The 19,841-nt window shown below is 37.9% G+C and overlaps 1 protein-coding gene across 2 annotated transcripts; it reads left to right on the top strand.

The window, feature by feature from the left end:
- The first annotated feature begins 2,114 nt into the window (after window positions 1–2,114).
- On the top strand, window positions 2,115–6,571 carry LOC149246984 (disease resistance protein RPS4B-like). 2 transcript variants are annotated; one of them, XM_089455809.1, is made up of 8 exons: window positions 2,115–2,622; window positions 2,769–2,879; window positions 2,976–3,316; window positions 3,754–3,941; window positions 4,053–5,050; window positions 5,144–5,401; window positions 5,548–5,950; window positions 6,110–6,571. In XM_089455809.1, the coding sequence occupies exons 1-8, from the start codon at window positions 2,368–2,370 to the stop codon at window positions 6,238–6,240; spliced, it is 2,685 nt and encodes an 894-aa protein (XP_089311935.1). In that variant the 5' UTR covers window positions 2,115–2,367; the 3' UTR covers window positions 6,241–6,571. The 2 variants fall into 2 exon arrangements, with proteins under 2 accessions (XP_089311935.1, XP_089311934.1); XM_089455808.1 differs by having other exon boundaries at window positions 5,548–6,570.
- Window positions 6,572–19,841: the final 13,270 nt, after the last annotated feature.

Below are 19,841 nucleotides of genomic sequence, written 5' to 3'. Positions count from 1 at the left end.
AACATCATTCACTATGTTAATAATTGATTTATTGTTTTTTCATCTTATCCATTGAACATCACTTTATTCTTATTTAATGGACAAGATGTAAAGATTTTTAGCAAATAGTTTTTTGACCGGCAGTATAAAACCCAAAACGTTAAAAGAAAGTTGTATGATGGGTAAAGAGGAATCCAAGGTGGGTGGTCTTTCACATAGTGGAAAAAAATTGAAAGAATTTTTATTGATGGTTGTCAATTAGAGTCGTGTAGAAATGGATAATTAAATGGGGTACATATTTAACATCATTCACTATGTTAATAATTGATTTATTGTTTTTTCATCTTATCCATTGAACATCACTTTATTCTTATTTAATGGACAAGATGTAAAGATTTTTAGTCAATCAATGATTTAGTGCATGTGATTAATATTTAGCAATAGAATAGGTGGGGCAAGTAAATGATTTGAATGATATTTTAAAGTTCACGGGACTATAAATAGTCTATCTTGTTTTTCATTTTTTTGCAATTCAATCATTTTCCTATTCAAATTGATAGTAAACTAAGGCAAGTAAATGACTTAAATATTTGGAGAAATAATTCTTATCCAATAGATAAAAAATAAAAGTATCAAACCAACCAATTATTAATTTAGTGCATGATTAAAATAAATAAGAAATATAAATAACAACCAAAAATGATTAAATAACTTTATTAAACGTATTCTTCTGATATCAATTTCCGCGTACAGAGTTATGCTATGGTCGGTGGCGGTCCTTCCATAGTTAAAAGCGGACAGCTGTTAGATGCCCTCGAGCAAGTCTTCGTAATTGCCTTCTACTTTACCTACCATGTGAACCTCCCACTCTTTCGTTTTCCTTGCATACTGTACAACACATTTGTTTTCTCTATCCAACCCATTGACATGACGGTCATTTGTATTTCTCGTTGTACATCGCGTGTATTTCGCGATTTCTGTACATTTTCTCTCCTATTCAAGACCTTTAATGAGAAGCAAAAGCAAAAGCACAACGTGTCATTATCACATTCATATTTTTTTAATTTAATAATAATTTATTTTATGTGATATACTAATAATATTATAATTAATTAAAATATATATATTTGTATTATTGTAACTATTTTATAGTGAAAATGTTTTGATTTTTTATTAGTTTTGAAAATTTTAAAATGATTTATAAATTAAATAAAGTCTTTTTATTGTTCTTTATTTAAGTTTTTCTGTCTTTTTCTTTGGTAGATTTATGGAACTTGAATTTAAAATTCTAATATCAAAAGTAAGTTCATGGAATTTGAAATTATTTTTAAAAATTTACTATCAAAAGTAGGTTCATGGAACTTGAATTTAAAAATATAATATTAAAAGTAAGTTCATGGAATTTGAATTTAATTTTACAAAATTGGTTGCCAATAAATTAGGTGTGTTTATTTTAAAATAGGATTTCAATCATTGTAGTTTAATTATAAGTAATTATTAAATGGATGGTTTGGATTTAACTTCTGTATAAAATTTAATAGTATTTACAAATAAAAGATTGATATTTATTTTCACAGTGGTGATGTATTTTCTATCATTTTAATTAAATTGATTAATTTAAAATTATATCAATAAGTGTGATATAAAATGACTTATAATTTTTTAAACTTGTGGTATTAATAAACTATAATAGTGTAACAATATTTATTTTGAAAATTCTTTGTATAATTAATAATAATAATAATAATATAATTTAATTAATTTTTAAAAATTTTAATTTTAAAATATAATAATAATAAATAAAAATAAAAAGAAAATTTAATTAATTTTTAAAAATTTTACATGTTTAATGTTTATCAGAAATTGATACTTATTATCATTGATTAGTCCTATAAATTTAAATTTATTGTAAAAAACAAAATTAAACTTAAAAATAAATCTGAATCCATTATATACCATGTAGCTCATGTCACTTCATTTGACCAAGTCTCTTTTGAACGGACAGAAATTTAATTTTATATATTAAAACTAAAAAAGAATTAAACCCTCGTAATAATCTTTGATACTATGTGATAGAGAGGGTAGTGGTCGGGGTTCAACAAGCGAGGCCACTTATTGTGTGGTGGGCGGTGTACGGTAAAGGAGGCCACTTATTGTGGAAAATATTTGAAAACAAATCTGAGATCCTTTTAACCCATTAAGCTGGAAGATACACAGGAAAGTTCTTAGGAATCTGACGAGGAAATCGCCTTTCAGCTCCCATGAGGAGTTGTTGGTGCTATATAATGTAGAGCCGTTATGTCATTCGTATCAACAAATCGCCATTCGGAAGTGGAGTGTAGACATTTTTATAATTTGAGAAACTGAGCAGACCTCAGCACACCAATAATGGATAAGAATTCTTCAGCATCACAGGCAGAAAGCTCTTCAGCTGGGCGGGGCAATCCTGAAGACGCTCGTTCTGCCAGTGGACATAAGGGTAAAGATGACCATAAAGCTCCCCAGTCTTCTTCTACCAGTGGACTTCGGCCCATTCAGAGCATATTGAAAGAGGCCATGTATGAAGCAGATGTCAAAGAAATTACGGTTGACATGCTGGATAAGCAAATCGAGCACATATCGAAGCAGATAGATCACATAAAGGTATTTCCAGCTATATTTGCCAACTACTTGTGATTTAATTTCTGATGCTATTCTTTGCACCTATATATATTTGTTAACTACTTGTGATTTAATTTGTGATGCTATTCTTTCCAACTCTAACGTTCGAGACTCGATGTTGCGTTCAGTTATTCCAGGGTAAGCAAAAGCATGCCAAACCACATGCCAGACCAAGTTCATTGGTCCGCAAAATTAATACGTCCTTCTCCAAGAGGATGACGGCTACAAATTCTGTCTGGGTGCGTATTACAGCTCCACTACAATTACTCACTTTCAAATATTTTCGTATTGTGTGAAATATTAACTTCGTATTCTTTTAACGGTGCGGTATTTAGAAAGTATGGTGTCAAAAGTGTCCTCAAATTGGTGAAATAAGGACAATGGCTGCTGATCTCTTGGGAGCAGTCGGGTCGTCACAATCGTGTTTTGCCGGTCTTCTAATTGTCGCACACGTTTTGCGAAGATTTGATGCGATTTCTGGCAATCGTGTTGAGTGTTTGGAACTTCTAAAAGACATAAACGTGTTGGCCAAGATGGTGATTGGCCTGAGTGAACAAGTCACTCTGTCATTGAATACAGAGGCGGGGGCAATCCAAGAAGCGAGGCAACTCATCCTGGAAGGCTCCATTTTGTGTTGTACCATCCTTGAGGAATCCAAAGACTCCATCCTTTCCAAGTGAGTATCCTCATGATCTATTTCAAATTCTAAATATTTCATGTCTTCCACCTGTTACATGCAAACCATCTACTTTATTCATGGATGGAGTTGTTTATAGTGTGATTTTTGGACTTTTCTGTGTGATAATTTGGTGGAAGAATTTGAGGTCAAATGATTTGTAGTATTTAAACTAGTTTTTTTTATTGTATATATAGATTCAGCATAATGAAAAACCTCTAAGATATTTCGATTGTATAGAGTTACCCATTAAATTTGTGATTTCAATAAATTCGTGTCAAATTTTTAGCGAAATTAGATCGAACAAACCCACCTAAAATACTTTCAAAAAATCACACTACAAACAACTAGCTGCTTTATATATATTTTGTCGCAAACACGAGTGATCAAAGCAGATTGTTGAAAGAGAGTTAAGATTTCAAGTAATTAACTTACAGGTTATTCAAGGCGTCAGGAAACAAGGATCAGTTGACTCTACTTGGACGAGAAGTGGATCGTATTTACAAGCAACTAATGGCCGAATTGTCTATTGAAAATTTTAAAGCCATACAGTCCCTGCAGCCTCCCGATAGTAAACACGTCAGACGGCGTCGAGAGATGCAAGATTTCTCTCCAGACCACGCGGGTAAGCTATCATATCTGCCATCATATTTAGTGAAATTAATTAATTAATTGTTTTCTCCAAATATCGAGATCTTATATGATGTGATTTTTAAATGCATTGATATTATTGCAGTTGGCATTGAAGAGGAAGTGAAGAAAGTTATTGCAGACCTTGAATTGGAAAGTGAAAAGAAGACAGTAGCAGTTATCGTGCATGGCCTTCCTGGAATGGGTAAAACTACTCTGGCTGATTCTGCCTATTCAAAAATTTTGCAAGAGAATTATAATTGTTCCAAAAAAAATTTTAAATATTCCAAAATCAGACTCTGTGAGCATACAGACTCACCCTCTGATATCAAAAGCTTGCAAACATTCATTAGAGAGGAGCTAGTGGGTGATGATGATGACAGGAAAGTAGCAGTTATCAAAACCTTTGAAGAAGGACGCCAACAAATTGGCGATATCTTACGGAGAGAGTCTGCTTTCTTGTATATCGACAATGTTTTGAGTATGGAACGTCTTGAGCAACTTTTGCCCTCTTTGGACAAGGCAAAGAAACTGAGGTTACTCATCACTGCACGTGACAAAGGTATTCGTCCTGCTTTAGGACACAACATATCGTGTAAATTCCATCAGGTGCGGTATAGTACCCATTCACAAGCAGAGAAAATTCTTAAACAGTATATGGATACACAAAAATTAGATAAGGGTCTAGTGGATGAGATAATACAAACATCTGGCGGAGTTCCGTTATATTTGAGAGTAATAGGACAATTTATTGGAGCAGAAGAGGACACGAAGAAAGCTTGGCGCATATTCAGAGAGGAGCGTGAAAGTTTGAGTGGTCAAATATTCGATAGACTAGACATCGTATGGAAATATCTGCCAGACGGTTTAAAAGATCCTTTCCTGGATATCTGCTCATTTTTCCATAATGAATGGTACTGGAAGGCAGTGGAGGATATTGTGGGAACTTCTGAACTGGACAGCCTAGAAAAGAGGGGGCTCTTCACTAAAGACGGCCCGCTCTCTACGGTAACCGTCCACGACGTCATCTTGAGAATAGGTCTTCAGAAGTCAAAGGGATCGAGGATCATGCATCCAAATGAAATTTCACAGTTAGATAGGAAGGTACATAATTAGTTCATAAACTACAAAATGGATTTATTATCTATATTTCCTTCTTAACTATAAAATGAATGTTCACTAATGGTATCCATGCAGGTCATAAAAGGTTTCTGGTCCAAAAAAGACCAAGGCCTGGAGCCTATATCGGCCATAAAGCTAGATCAAATAGCGAGTTCTTTAAGAATTCTTGCATTGCAAAATTTAAAAGTGGAAGGCGATTATAATGAAAATTTCCCCGAGTTGATATACTTGGATGCAGGCATGAACCCTCTTCCCTCCAATGTGTCAGCATTTGAGAAGCTAAGTTACTTAAGTTACTCACCTCAGAAACCGGAGGATTTGAATTTATCACAGGCAAGTTGGTTGCATATTTTAATTTTCTTTTAATCCTTTTTAAACAATAAAGGGGTAACTTCGCGAGGGTCCTTTTTTTCCTTTTTCCTAGGAAGGGGATAGACCTAAGAGTCGTTTTTTAAATTTCCAATCTTCCACTATTGCAGATGCCGTCCAAAATGAAACGATTAAAATTGAATGGAAATTCGTATTCCCGTTTGTTCAGAAGCTGTTCACTGGATCTTCACGGCCTCCAAAATTTGAGAGTCCTGAAATTGTACGAATTTAAACACTTGACAAAACTCCCCAAAGAGTTTGCTTTCCTTAAATGTCTAGAAGTGTTGCACATAATTGATTGTGACGGTTTCGAAGAATTACCCACAGATTTGGGTAACTTAAATCTGATGTCAAACCTAACTATTGAAAATTGCCCCAAGCTACGGAAGTTGCCTGAATCAATTTTAAATCTTACATCTTTACAAAGCTTGAAGCTGCCTCACTGTGCCCGTTTAAGGCAACTGCCAAAAGATTTTGGATCTCTCAGCTCTCTGCGAACTCTTGATTTGAAAGGTACGGGTTTGAAAATGCTCCCTACCAGTTTTGCGCAGCTTTCTAAATTGAACTGGCTATGCCTAAGTTCGTGTAACAAGCTTGAGGACTTGAGCAAGGACTTTCATAGTCTTCCATCTTTGCGATATCTGACATTGAGTTCGTGTCCGATGTTACAAGGACAATGGATGGATGTGATAAAGAAGGTGAAAACCATTAAAGAGGTGGACATCAGAAAGAGCGAAAAGCTGCTTCAGAAATGGCAGGGAATTACAGATCCGCCGAGGACTTTCTCAGTGAAAGTGAACTGAGGAGGAAAATCACATGATGATCACTTGGGAGAGAAGTGCACTAAATCTAGCTGTGATGTGCTTAGTTTCTAGATAGTCCTTTTTTCTGTTCTTATATGCATTTAGATATAGTTGCAGTCCTTTTTCTGTTCGTATGTGCATATAGATATAGTTGCAGTCTTTTTTCTCTTAATGTGTTCCATGCATATAGACATATAGTTGTAACCAGAAATTTGAAAGGCCGTCTCATGTTAGCCTTCAAATTTTCTGCCCGCTCTATATATTTTAAGAATATGAAAAAGTTGGGTAGATGGATGTATCTTTCAAGCCGTGTTTAAACACATTTTGTGTATCAAGGGTGTTGAAAATAATGGAAATTCTGTTAAGATTATGATAAATTTTGGTAGAAATTTCTGAGCTGTTAAAATTTAATGGAAATTTTATTAATATTATGATAAAATTCACATGATGATCACTGGGGAGAGAAAGTGCACTAAGTGCTTAGTTTCTAGATAGTCCGTCTTTTTTCTGCTCTTATATGCATATAGATATAGTTGCTGTATGGTTAATGTGTTCCATGCATATAGACATATTTGAAATTTGAAAGGCCCTGCCTTCAGATTTTCTGCCCCGTCTATATTATTTAGGAAAAAGTTAGTTACATGTATTTGAAGAGACAATATGTGTTTAATCTCAATTATTGTCTCTCTAGAGACAATAAAAAATACTCTTTAGAAACAAAATATAGAATGTGAATCTTTTTGTTTCTTCAGTGATTAATTCATGTTAGGGCACGATGAAATTGAACCACCAACCTCCTGCTTAATTACAAGGTAGGTGCTCTTCCATTAAGCTAGCACTAATGAGCATCAATATTGCAACAAGAATGTTGCAACTCCCAAGGCTACCAGCCATTAATTATCAACCTAGGGTTCGTACAAACTTAAGAGGTGGCACTGCTATATGCTTAGTAGGTTAAGCTCTACTCAAGTTACTCTAAGGCAATAGACCAAACCAAGATATACAAAGGCCACTCTATCAACTGAATCTAGATTTGCAAGAAAAAGATATTGCATAAAAGGAAAATTCTAATCTACTTACAAGAATGGAATTGCTACTCTACTTTGCAAAAATGTAAATGCTACTCTACCTGCACAAATAAAAAATTTGCATCAAAGAGAAACCTATTTTATGCATAAGAAATAACAATGCTTGAAATGGAAACCCTAGCTTAATAAGCATAAAATAAAGAAAGGAAGCCTAATCTAACTCGCATGAAGTAAAGCTCATGAAATCAACCTTCAATTGCCACATTCAAGAGAGATTATATCCTATTAACGAAGTTCATTAAGTGCCTCATAAAGTAATAATGTAAATCACCACTGTCCTATCCAATTCATGAACCTATTTACTAACGCTAATTGCAAAAATGAATTACAATAGTAGAAAGGTAAGTCGTAAGTGGTCTTTGGTCTTCCTAAATCATGGTTTCAAAGCCTAAGGGTCATTATTAAGGGCTAGGAGGCAAAAGATCAAGCTTTAAGGACAATTCTAGTCAAGTTTGGAGGGCTTCTACATAGTGCTACATGATGCTACATGATGCTACAATATTGCTTTGTTTTGCTATAGGATTGAATCTGTGACATTTTGAGGGCTAAAAAGAGATTTGAAGGTGTGTTAATGGTGCTGGACCTGTCAACATGTCAGGGGATCTCCCCAGTAAGAAATCTCAATTAGACCTCAGACCATTTGGTGTAGGAGTCCCAACAGTGGGTCATATGGTAATGTCTTGACCACGATTTCGCACAGAGGCAAGTAAGATAACTTTGTTGGTAACAAGGGTGTGACAATTGCAGTGATCCAAGGAAGGTACATGAGAGGTTCTAACACACGGGGGTTGAGATGAGTGCACCCCTTGCAAACCTATGATAGCACGGAGTTAAGAAGGGAACGCACGAGCAAAGATGCATCACAACATGGAAGGCAAGTTAGTTAGTAATCCAAAGTGATGGTTAAACCAACAACACATTTCAGAGAGATTCATACATACATACATACACAGATAGCTATACATGCATGCGTAAACAAATAGATACATATATCATTTAGAGTAAACCAGATATCATAGAATACAATACAACATATGCATGAAAAGTGTTGGCTTTTGTTATATTAAGAAGTGTAAGGTCCAATCATACAATACATCCATGTCCAACCACTAGTTCCTACAATGGAATGTTACAGCCACAACCTCCTTCTCCTCCAAAGAGATGTACTAGCTCTATGTATTGGAGAAGCCAAGGCTCGTTACAATACCATCCAAGCTCTCTCCAAGATAGTCTTATTGGAAGCTTGGCTGACCAAAAGTATATACAATGAGTTATGAGGGACTATTATAGCAAAGGGTGGGGTAAAAATTGACATTCCCCTTTGTGACAGTTCATCTACCATCATGACTCTTCATCTACTCTATGACTATTACATCCAACTATTGACACTTGACTTACACTTGACAAGATGTTACATTAGAATGCACATGTACCCATGTGAGACAAAATGGCTTGAGCAAGCCATGCTAGACATCATCATGATTTAGACAACCATGGAAGTCTAACTCTTCAACATCCTCGCAATGATCAACAATAGCGTACTGATGCCAAGATCCGTAGTCCGTGATGGTTTCCGTGTGCTCCAAGGTGACATATTTATGGAACCTGACTCTTGCCTCCATAGCATCCGGGTACACTGCTCGGGCTCCTCTATCTAACTCGTATGAAATCATGCACATCATTGTCTTCAATGCGGCTGGACCAACAACGTACTTGTGCATGATGTCTGCACTGATGGGCAAGTCTAGGCTGGTGGTAATGCACATCAACTCATTGAAGTAAGAGTCAAGATCCAGTCAGACCAATGCCTTTGTCTTCGCCTGGGTGAGAGTCCCGGTAGATGGGATCACATGTGCACGCACCACAACATCCATACTCTTGAATACATGTGCATAGGAAGCCTATATACTAGTGATGAGCTGCGGGAGCTCATCATAGTTCCGGATCTGACTCTGGATACGTGCCTTCAACTCGACCACTCTGGCCTTCATTATCTTAGGCAAGTGAAGTGGGGCTCCATTGTATCTCATTGCCCATGTTTGCATGTAATCAACATCAGCATGCAAGTTCGTCGAGATGCGTGCTCTTTTAGCACTTCGATGCTGCCATCCGTTGAGATGGACAACTGCCTTATGCACGGTACCAAACTTGGAGTACAATGCTTGCATAAATGTGTCAAGGGACAATACTTCATCCAATATTTCCTTCTTTAGTTCAGCTTGGGCAGACGTTGTCACCAACTGTCCTCCTTGCTTGGCCATGTGAAGTTCCTTAGCCATTCGCTCATTCTCAACTATCAGAAAGCGAACACTTGAGCTAGTGGATTTAGCATACACTTTGGTAGCATCTGCCAAGGCTGCTGGATGTTTGTGCACATTAGACACGATCACTCGTTCCTCAACTTGTGCAAGAGATGTGTGATCATCCAGAGTCGACACTCTACAAGACTGCACAACTCTATGTTGAGACTCGTCGAATGAGATGTTGTGTATCTCTCCTTTCGACTGATGTCAAGGATCTCAGTACCTCCTTGGTCGCTTGAGACTCTATCATCTTCTGGATGTGATGAAGCAGGTAAGTCGACCTCTTGGTGATGAGGCATAAGGTCGATGTCTTGTTCCAATTCCTGTTGCTCCATATCCATATCCAACTGTTGAAGTGCTTGTTTTATCTCAGGAGAGAAGTCCTACTCCTGCGATGGTTCATCCGGTCTGCCAAATGCCAGCTGTTTTGGTGAGTCCACTACCTGTACGGACATTGTTTCATCCGTTTGCACATGTTGCGCCCCCTGTTGTACCTGTTGCTTTTGTGATTCCCTCTCCTATTTGCGCAACTCTTGCTCCTTTCGGAGTTGCTCCTTCAAATCATGCAACTCCTTCTCCATTTCCTCCATTCTTCTCTTCTCCCTTTGGCTTTGCATGATTCGATTGTCACACTATTGCTTCTTTGCCTCTATAGCCATAGTTGCTTTCTCCACAAGTGGATTTGCTGGGAACTTGCAGCGTTTCTCTTCCTCCATGTGATCGAGAATCTTCCTCTTTCCATTGTCGCGCATTGGTATGCTTACTTCTGTTGTTGCTGCTTCTAGTGTTGGTGCTCTCTGGGATGCTACTTCATGTTGTTTCGCTAACCACTCCACAACGAAGCCGACCGGTTCATTGAGTCTGGAGGAGTTGTAACAATATCTCCATGGTTCCTCCTCCACCTAATGACGTGCCCCGTGGATCTAGTTGAATTGTAACCTCGTGCAGTGATCTTTCTCAAGACAATGTGGGTCATATGGATTGTAACTTCGAAGGTCGAATGGATACTTCTTCATTTATTCTGCTTCGACATCCGCTTGCTTGAAACTCTAGATCTCGTATAACCCAATCTGCAACGGAAGAGCGGGCCAAGGTGCCTTCTTCTTACAATGTAATCTAGCTATCAATCCTGTCGAAATGTGATATGCTACTTCCTGCATGATGAGTATGTCCAAGGAAAATTTTGATAGAACATGAGAAGACTTCTCCGCATTGTACATCCATATGAAGGTGCCAGACGGTGAGGCATACCAATCAGCTATGTCTATTAGTGCCTCCATTGTTACCTTCGACATGCAGGGTGGATCATGTTCGAATATCATCTTGTAAACAAGGGTGACAAAATGATTGGACAACTATGTGATAACTCCTCTAAAGCTGCATTCAAACATCAACTTACAATATGTGGTCACAACATTCTCCGCTACTGACCATGCCCACTTCAAGCTCGGGAACTCCTGCTCGGCACAAATTGCATTTAAGATGTAGGCAGACTTGTAGATCTCTGCTTGCATACCTTTGGGCGACTGTTGAGCCCTTTCTATCTGTTCCTTCAGCTGATGAGCCAACATGCCGGACCAGTTACATGGTTTTCCCTCTTTGGCCAGTTGGTCCATCTCGATCACCCAACTTTGTGGGAAGGTTTCTGTGCTTTGTTGGCCATACAGTCGACATGCAAAGATGATCAAGTATTGATATGCCTTCTGCAATATCTTTGTCTTGTAGATCTGGTTGGGTGTCATCCTGAATCTAGGCGGTTCCTTTACCCAGTTCTTCAAAATGTCTTTGGAGTTGGCATTACTGCTGGGTAAGTTGAAGGGAGTCTCCATGATAGTCACGGGATTCGACATCTGATACATACCATCATAATCCTGTGCCCAGAAGGTTGCAATCTTCATCCCGTTGACACTGCTCAAAGTCATCGTCTTGGGATCAATGTGCGAGACGATCCATTGTATCATGTCCGTGCATGGGAACGTGGGGTATTTGCATGCAATCCGGTACAAGTCGGACTTATGAATGTTCACATACTCTTGGAGGTCTTCGAGGTCTTCCCCTAATGTGCCTGCAAATACATCGTTGACCTCTTGCCATTTCAGCTTGATGTCCTTGTGTAGAAACAACTTGGTATCTTCATAGATCAGTATACTAGAGGACACCTGCTCAACTACTGCTCCAGTTGCACTTCCGTTAGTGTCCTTTGATCTTGCTCTCTTGGTGGCCATTGATCCTTACTACCAAGAGGTGGATGAACACCTGAAAGATCTAGAGACAAAGCGACATGCATGGCAAGAAATCTGTTAGCGAAAACCAAAGCAAATTTGGGAATGACATAACACAGACCTGGGTTGACAGGTGACGATTGCACAATTTCTTCTGAGAGGTTGGGAGATTAGCTGCCACACTTGCGCAAAAAGTAGTTTAGGCTGGCTGGGGAGGTTGACTGGCTGTTGAATTTGTGCAATGTGCAATATAGGCTGACTGCTGATTGTTGGAATTGCGCAATGCACAATTCCAACTGGAAATGACTGCAGACTCAGTGACTGCATTGCGCAATATTATGGGTCAGCAGTCACTGTCCCTCAGAAATGTGCAAAGCAAGCTTGGAGGACAGTTACTGGGTAGAAATACGCATTTCTACAGAGGAAGACATAGCCTTCATTCTCCTGATTGCGCAATGTTGTCTTGGTGAGGCAGAGTCCAAGCCAAGGCTGGCGAGACTCGTCGACGGACAACTGAAAGCAAATGTGAATGTGGATGCATGGTGATACTAAGCGTAATTAGAAGTGATTGATCATGCATGCAAACATTGAATGAAGGATTCAACAAACAGAACAACATGCATGTGGGTGAATCGAGTTGCCAAATCGACGACCGTTCCATCATTACTCGTAGGCCTAGAGGCTTCATGGCCTTCAGAGCTCTCACGAATTTCTCATTCCCCATTTTTTCCCAGCTCAAATATGTTAGCTTTCTCAACCTCTATGCAGAGACGGGTAAAATTCAAAGCGAAAAACAGACATACACGTGCCGCGCAGCCGGAAGATCGATGCCTCTGTGAAGTCCATTTGAAATTCAAAACAAAGCGGGAAATCAAATTTGAAATTCGAATGAGTGCACTCCGGAGTGCCATCACTGAAGTATGCGGTGTATATATAAAATAATATATATATAAAAGTTAAAACTTATTAATTTTCGACGTACCCGGTGTATATATAAAATAATATATATATAAAAGTTGTATATATAAAATAATATATATATAAAAGTTAAAACTGGTTAATTTTTCATATACCCGTCAATATGACTTTTTGAAATATTATTGGCCAGTCAGCGATTACGTGCAGATTTAGAAACCAATCGTATTTAACGGGTAAAAACTCAAAAAACGGCATACGGGCGTCAAATTTAACCCCTGATCCTCATGATCTATTTCAAATTCTAAATATTTCATGTCTTCCACCTGTTACATGGAAACCCTCTACTTTATGCACGGATGGAGTTGTTTATACTGAGATTTTTGCACTTTTATGTGTCGTATTTTGGTAGAAGAATTTGAGGTGAAATTTTGATTTGTGGTATTTAAACTAGTTTTTTTTGTTGTATATATAGATTCAGGGTCATGAAAAACCCCTGAGATATTTCAATTGTCCAGAGTTACCCATGATTTCAATAAATTCCAGTCAGAAAAAATAGATGGAACAAACCCACCTAAAATACTTTCAAAAAATCGCACTAAAAACGACTAGCTACTTTATATATATTTTGTTGCAAACACGACTGATGACGAACGCAACTACAGATAACATTATCAAAGCAGATTGTTGAAAGAGAGTTAAGATTTCAAGTAATTAACTTATAGGCTCGTCAATGCGGGAGGACACAAGAATGAGTTGACTCTACTTCGACGAGATGTGGATCGTAATTACAACCAACTAGTGGGGGATTTGCTTATTGAAAATCTGAAAGCCGCGCAGGCTGCCGATAGTAAACATGTCAGACGGCCCCGAGAGATGCAAGATTTCTCTCCCGACCAGTCGGGTAAGCTATCATATCTGCCATCATATTTAGTGAAATTAATTAATTGTTTTCTCCAAATATCGAGATCTTATATGATGTGATTTTTAAATGCATTTATATAATTGCAGTTGGCATTGAAGGGGAATTGAAGAGAGTTATTGAACGCCTTGAATGGGAAAGTGAAACGAAGACAGTAGTAGTTATCGTGCATGGCTTACCTGGAATGGGTAAAACTACTTTGGCTGATGCTGCATTTTCAAAAATTTTCCAAGAGAATTATAATGGTTCCACAAATATTTGTAAATATTCCAAAATCAGACTCTGTGAGGATACAGACTCATCCTCTGATATCAAAAGCTTGCAAACAATCATTAGAGAGGATCTAGTGGGTGATGATGACAAGAAACTAGCAACAGGTACGATTGTACGAATTTAAACACTTGACAAAATTTGAGAGTCCTGCAATTGTACGAATTTAAACACTTGACAAAACTCCCCAAAGAGTTTGCTTTCCTTAAATGTCTACAAATGTTGCGAATAGTTGATTGTGACGGTTTCGAAGAATTACCCACAGATTTGGGTGACTTAAATCTGATGTCAAACCTAACTATTGAAAATTGCCCCAAGCTACGGAAGTTGCCTGAATCAATTTCAAAGCTTACATTTTTACAAAGCTTGAAGCTGCCTTACTGTGCCGGTTTAAGGCAATTGCCAGAAGATTTTGGATCTCTCAGCTCTCTGCGAACTCTTGATTTGAAAGGTACGGGTCTGAAAATGCTCCCTACCAGTTTTGCGCAGCTTTCTTCATTGCGCTGGCTATACCTAAGTTCGTGTAAGAAGCTTGAGGACTTGAGCAAGGACTTTCGTAGTCTTCCATCGTTGCAATATCTGACATTGAGTTCGTGTCCGATGTTACAAGGACAATGGATGGATGTGATAAAGAAGGTGAAAACCATTAAAGAGGTGGACATCAGAAAGAGCGAAAAGCTGCTTCAGAAATGGCAGGGAATTACAGATCCGCCGAGGACTTTCTCAGTGAAAGTGAACTGAGGAGGAAAATCACATGATGATCACTGGGGAGAGAAAGTGCACTAAATCTAGCTGTGATGTGCTTAGTTTCTAGATAGTCCGTCTTTTTTCTGTTCGTATATGCATATAGATATAGTTGCAGTCTTTTTTCTGTCAATGTGTTCCATGCATATGGACATATAGTTGTAACCAGAAATTTGAAAGGCCGTCTCATGTTAGCCTTCAAATTTTCTGCCCACTCTATATATTTTAAGAATATGAAAAGTTAGTTAGATGGATGTATCTTTCCATTTGTGTATTAAGGGGTGCTGAAAATAATGGAAATTCTGTTAAGATTATGATAAATTTTGGTAGAAATTTCTGAGCTGTTAAAATTCAATGAAAATTTTATTAAGATTATGATAAAAATCACATGATGATCACTGGGGGAGAGAAAGTGCACTAAGTGCTTAGTTTCTAGATAGTCCGTCTTTTTTCTGCTCTTATATGCATATAGATATAGTTGCTGTATGGTTAATGTGTTCCATGCATATAGACATATTTGAAATTTGAAAGGCCCTGCCTTCAAATTTTCTGCCCCCTCTATATTATTTAGGAAAAAGTTAATTACACGTATCTTTCCAGCGGTGTTTAGATTCATTTTGCATGTGTTCAGATATATTTTGTATTAGTTTGCTGTGAAAATAATGGAAATTGTGGTATGATTATGATCAAATCGGATAGAAATAGAAATTTTTGAGTTATTAAAATTCAAGATTTTGGGTGATTAGACATTTTGAAAAACGCTGAATAACTTTTCAAACACTCCAATCTGATGTGCTACGCACATTACTGAACCAAGAGAAAAAAATCCACTCCTATTTGGTTTTCTATTGGATGCATTTTGACACTCTTGAAATGCATTATACACATGAAATATATCATCTAAAATAACATTCTAATTTATTAGATAAAAATATTATTTTATCAGATTATAAAATAAATTCATATGAAAAACTTGGTAGAGAGAGTTTATGGCAAAAATGCATTTTTAAGTTTAATTAATAATATCATAATTTTTTTTCAATAATTTTCTCTACCCTGCCCAGCGGATAGTTGGGTGTAGGAAGTTATGGGCAAAAATATTTTATTAATTAATATAAGTGACATGTTTTTGCCAAAAGCTCTCATATATAAGGGTTAAGTGAGAAAAAATGTTAGCAGAGCATGTATTATTAATTTATATTAAAAAAAAAATAATAATTAAAAATTATAAAATAAATTTATCTTAATCTCTATTACCACTGGGTTTGGATACTTTACACATTACTACATAAAAGAGATTTTTAAGACAATTTTTAAGTAAACTGTGTTTGAGACCAAAAACACTTTTAAATTGTCTTAAATATGTTTAAGCAAGTGTCTCAAATTATTATCTTAAAAAATTGTCTTTATAAAGACAATATAGAACACAGGTATTATTGTCTCATAAGAGCTAATTCATTTTTGTCTCTCAAGAGACTATAGCCACTATTAAAGACATATTGTCTCTATAGTGAAAATATTGTCTCTATAGAGACAATATGTGTTTAATCTCAATTATTGTCTCTAGAGAGACAATAAAAAATACTCTTTAGAAACAAAATATATAATGTGAATGTTTTTGTTTCTTCAGTGATTAATTCATGTTAGGGCACGATGAAATTGAACCACCAACCTCCTGCTTAATTACAAGGTAGGTGCTCTTCCATTAAGCTAGCATTGATGAGCATTAATATTGCAACAAGAATGTTGCAACTCCCAAGGCTACCAGCCATTAATTATCAACCTAGGGTTCGTACAAACTTAAGAGGTGGCACTGCTATATGCTTAGTAGGTTAAGCTCTACTCAAGTTACTCTTAAGGCAATAGACCAAACCAAGGTATACAAAGGCCACTCTATCAACTGAATCTAGATTTGCAAGAAAAAGATATTGCATAAAAGGAAAATTCTAATCTACTTACAAGAATGGAATTGCTACTCTACTTTGCAAAAATGTAAACGCTACTCTACCTGCACAAATAAAAAATTTGCATCAAAGAGAAACCTATTTTATGCATAAGAAATAACAATGCTTGAAATGGAAACCCTAGCTTAATAAGCATAAAATAAAGAAAGGAAGCCTAATCTAACTCGCATGAAGTAAAGCTCATGAAATCAACCTTCAATCGCCACATTCAAGAGAGATTATATCCTATTAACGAAGTTCATTAAGTGCCTCATAAAGTAATAATGTAAATCACCACTGTCCTATCCAATTCATGAACCTATTTACTAACGCTAATTGCAAAAATGAATTACAATAGTAGAAAGGTAAGTCGTAAGTGGTCTTTGGTCTTCCTAAATCATGGTTTCAAAGCCTAAGGGTCATTATTAAGGGCTAGGAGGCAAAAGATCAAGCTTTAAGGACAATTCTAGTCAAGTTTGGAGTGCTTCTACATAGTGCTACATGATGCTACAATATTGCTTTGTTTTGCTATAGGATTGAATCTGTGAGCATTTTGAGGGCTAAAAAGAGATTTGAAGGTGTGTTGATGGTGCTGGACCTGCCAACATGTCAGGGGATCTCCTCAGTAAGAAATCTCAATTAGACTTCAGACCATTTGGTGTAGGAGTCCCAACAGTGGGTCATACGGTAATGTCTTGACCACGATTTCACACAGAGGCAAGTAAGATAACTTTGTTGGTAGCAAGGTGTGACAGTTGCAGTGATCCAAGGAAGGTACATGAGAGGTTATAACACACGGGGGTTGAGATGAGTGCGCCCCTTGCAAACCTATGATAGCACGGAGTTAAGAAGGGAACGCACGAGCAAAGATGCATCACAACATGGAAGGTAAGTTAGTTAGTAATCCAAAGTGATGGTTAAACCAACAACACATTTCAGAGAGATTCATACATACATACATACATACACAGATAGCTATACATGCATGCGTAAACAAATAGATACATATATCATTTAGAGTAAACTAGATATCATAGAATACAATACAACATATGCATGAAAAGTGTTGGCTTTTGTTATATTAAGAAGTGTAAGGTCCAGTCATACAATACATCCATGTCCAACCACTAGTTCCTACAACGGAACGTTGCAGACACAACCTCCTTCTCCTCCAAAGAGATGTACTAGCTCTATGTATTGGAGAAGCCAAGGCTCGTTACAATACCATCCAAGCTCTCTCCAAGATAGTCTTATTGGAAGCTTGGCTGACCAAAAGTCTATACAATGAGTTATGAGGGACTATTATAGCAAAGGGTGGGGTAAAAATTGACATTCCCCTTTGTGACAGTTCATCTACCATCATGACTCTTCATCTACTCTATGACTATTACATCCAACTATTGACACTTGACTTACACTTGACAAGATGTTACATTAGAATGCACATGTACCCATGTGAGACAAAATGGCTTGAGCAAGCCATGCTAGACATCATTATGATTTAGACAACCATGGAAGTCTAACTCTTCAACATCCTCGCAATGATCAACAATAGCGTACTGATGCCAAGATCCGTAGTCCGCGATGGTTTCCGTGTGCTCCAAGGTGACATCTTTATGGAACCTGACTCTTGCCTCCATAGCATCCGGGTACACTGCTCGGGCTCCTCTATCTAACTCGTATGAAAGCATGCACATCATTGTCTTCAATGCGGCTGGACTAGCAACGTACTTGTGCATAATTTCTGCACTGATGGGCAAGTCTAGGCTGGTGGTAATGCACATCAACTCATTGAAGTACGAGTCAAGATCCAGTCAGACCAATGCCTTTGTCTTCGCCTGGGTGAGAGTCCCAGTAGATGGGATCACATGTGCACGCACCACAACATCCATACTCTTGAATACATGTGCATAGGAAGCCTATATACTAGTGATGAGCTGCGGGAGCTCATCATAGTTCCGGATCCGACTCTGGATACGTGCCTTCAGCTCGACCACTCTGGCCTTCATTATCTTAGGCAAGTGAAGTGGGGCTCCATTGTATCTCATTGCCCATGTTTGCATGTAATCAACAGCAGCATGCAAGTTCGTCGAGATACGTGCTCTTTTATCACTTCGATGCTGCCATCCGTTGAGATGGACAACTGCCTTATGCATGGTACCAAACTTGGAGTACAATGCTCGCATAAATGTGTCAAGGGACAATACTTCATCCAATATTTCCTTCTTCAGTTCAGCTTGGGTGGAAGTTGTCACCAACTGTCCTCCTTGCTTGGCCATGTGAAGTTCCTTAGCCATTCGCTCATTCTCAGCTATCAGAAAGCGAACACTTGAGCTAGTGGATTTAGCATACACTTTGGTAGCATCGGCCAAGGCTGTTGGATGTTTGTGCACATTAGACACGATCACTCGTTCCTCAACTTGCGCAATAGATGTATGATCATCCGGAGTTGACACTCTACGAGACTGCACAACTCTATGTTGAGACTCATCAAATGAGATGTTGTGTATCTCTCCTTTCGACTGATGTCAAGGATCTCAGTACCTCCGTGGTCGCTTGAGACTGTCTCATCTTCTGGATGCGATGAAGCGGGTAAGTCGACCTCTTGGTGATGAGGCATAAGGTCGATGTCTTGTTCCAATTCTTGTTGCTCCATATCCATATCCAACTGTTGAAGTTCTTGTTTTATCTCAGGAGAGAAGTCCTACTCCTGCGATGGTTCATCCGGTCTGCCAAATGCCAGCTGTTTTGGTGAGTCCACTACCTGTACGGACATTGTTTCATCCGTTTGCACATGTTGCGCCCCCTTTTGTACCTGTTGCTTTTGTGATTCCCTCTCCTGTTTGCGCAACTCTTGCTCCTTCAACTCATGCAACTCCTTCTCCATTTCCTCCATTCTTCTCTTCTCCCTTTGGCTTTGCATGATTCGATTGTCACACTATTGCTTCTTTGCCTCTATAGCCATAGTTGCTTTCTCCACAAGTGGATCTGCTAGGAACTTGCAGCTTTTCTCTTCCTCCATGTGATTGAGAATCTTCCTCTTTCCACTGTCGCGCACTGGTATGCTTACTTCTGTTGTTGCTGCTTCTAGTGTTGGTGCTCTCTGGGATGCTACTTCATGTTGTTTTGCTAACCACTCCACAACGAAGCCGACCGGTTCATTGAGTCTGGAGGAGTTGTAACAATATCTCCAT

Source organism: Pinus tabuliformis, chromosome 7 (assembly GCF_031772625.1).
Source record: "Pinus tabuliformis cultivar Carrire ecotype Pingquan chromosome 7, CPIR1, whole genome shotgun sequence".
In the NCBI taxonomy this organism is placed as follows: Eukaryota; Viridiplantae; Streptophyta; class Pinopsida; order Pinales; family Pinaceae; genus Pinus; species Pinus tabuliformis.
Note: the sequence above shows the minus strand (reverse complement) of the source record. Positions and strands in the feature narration are given on the sequence as shown.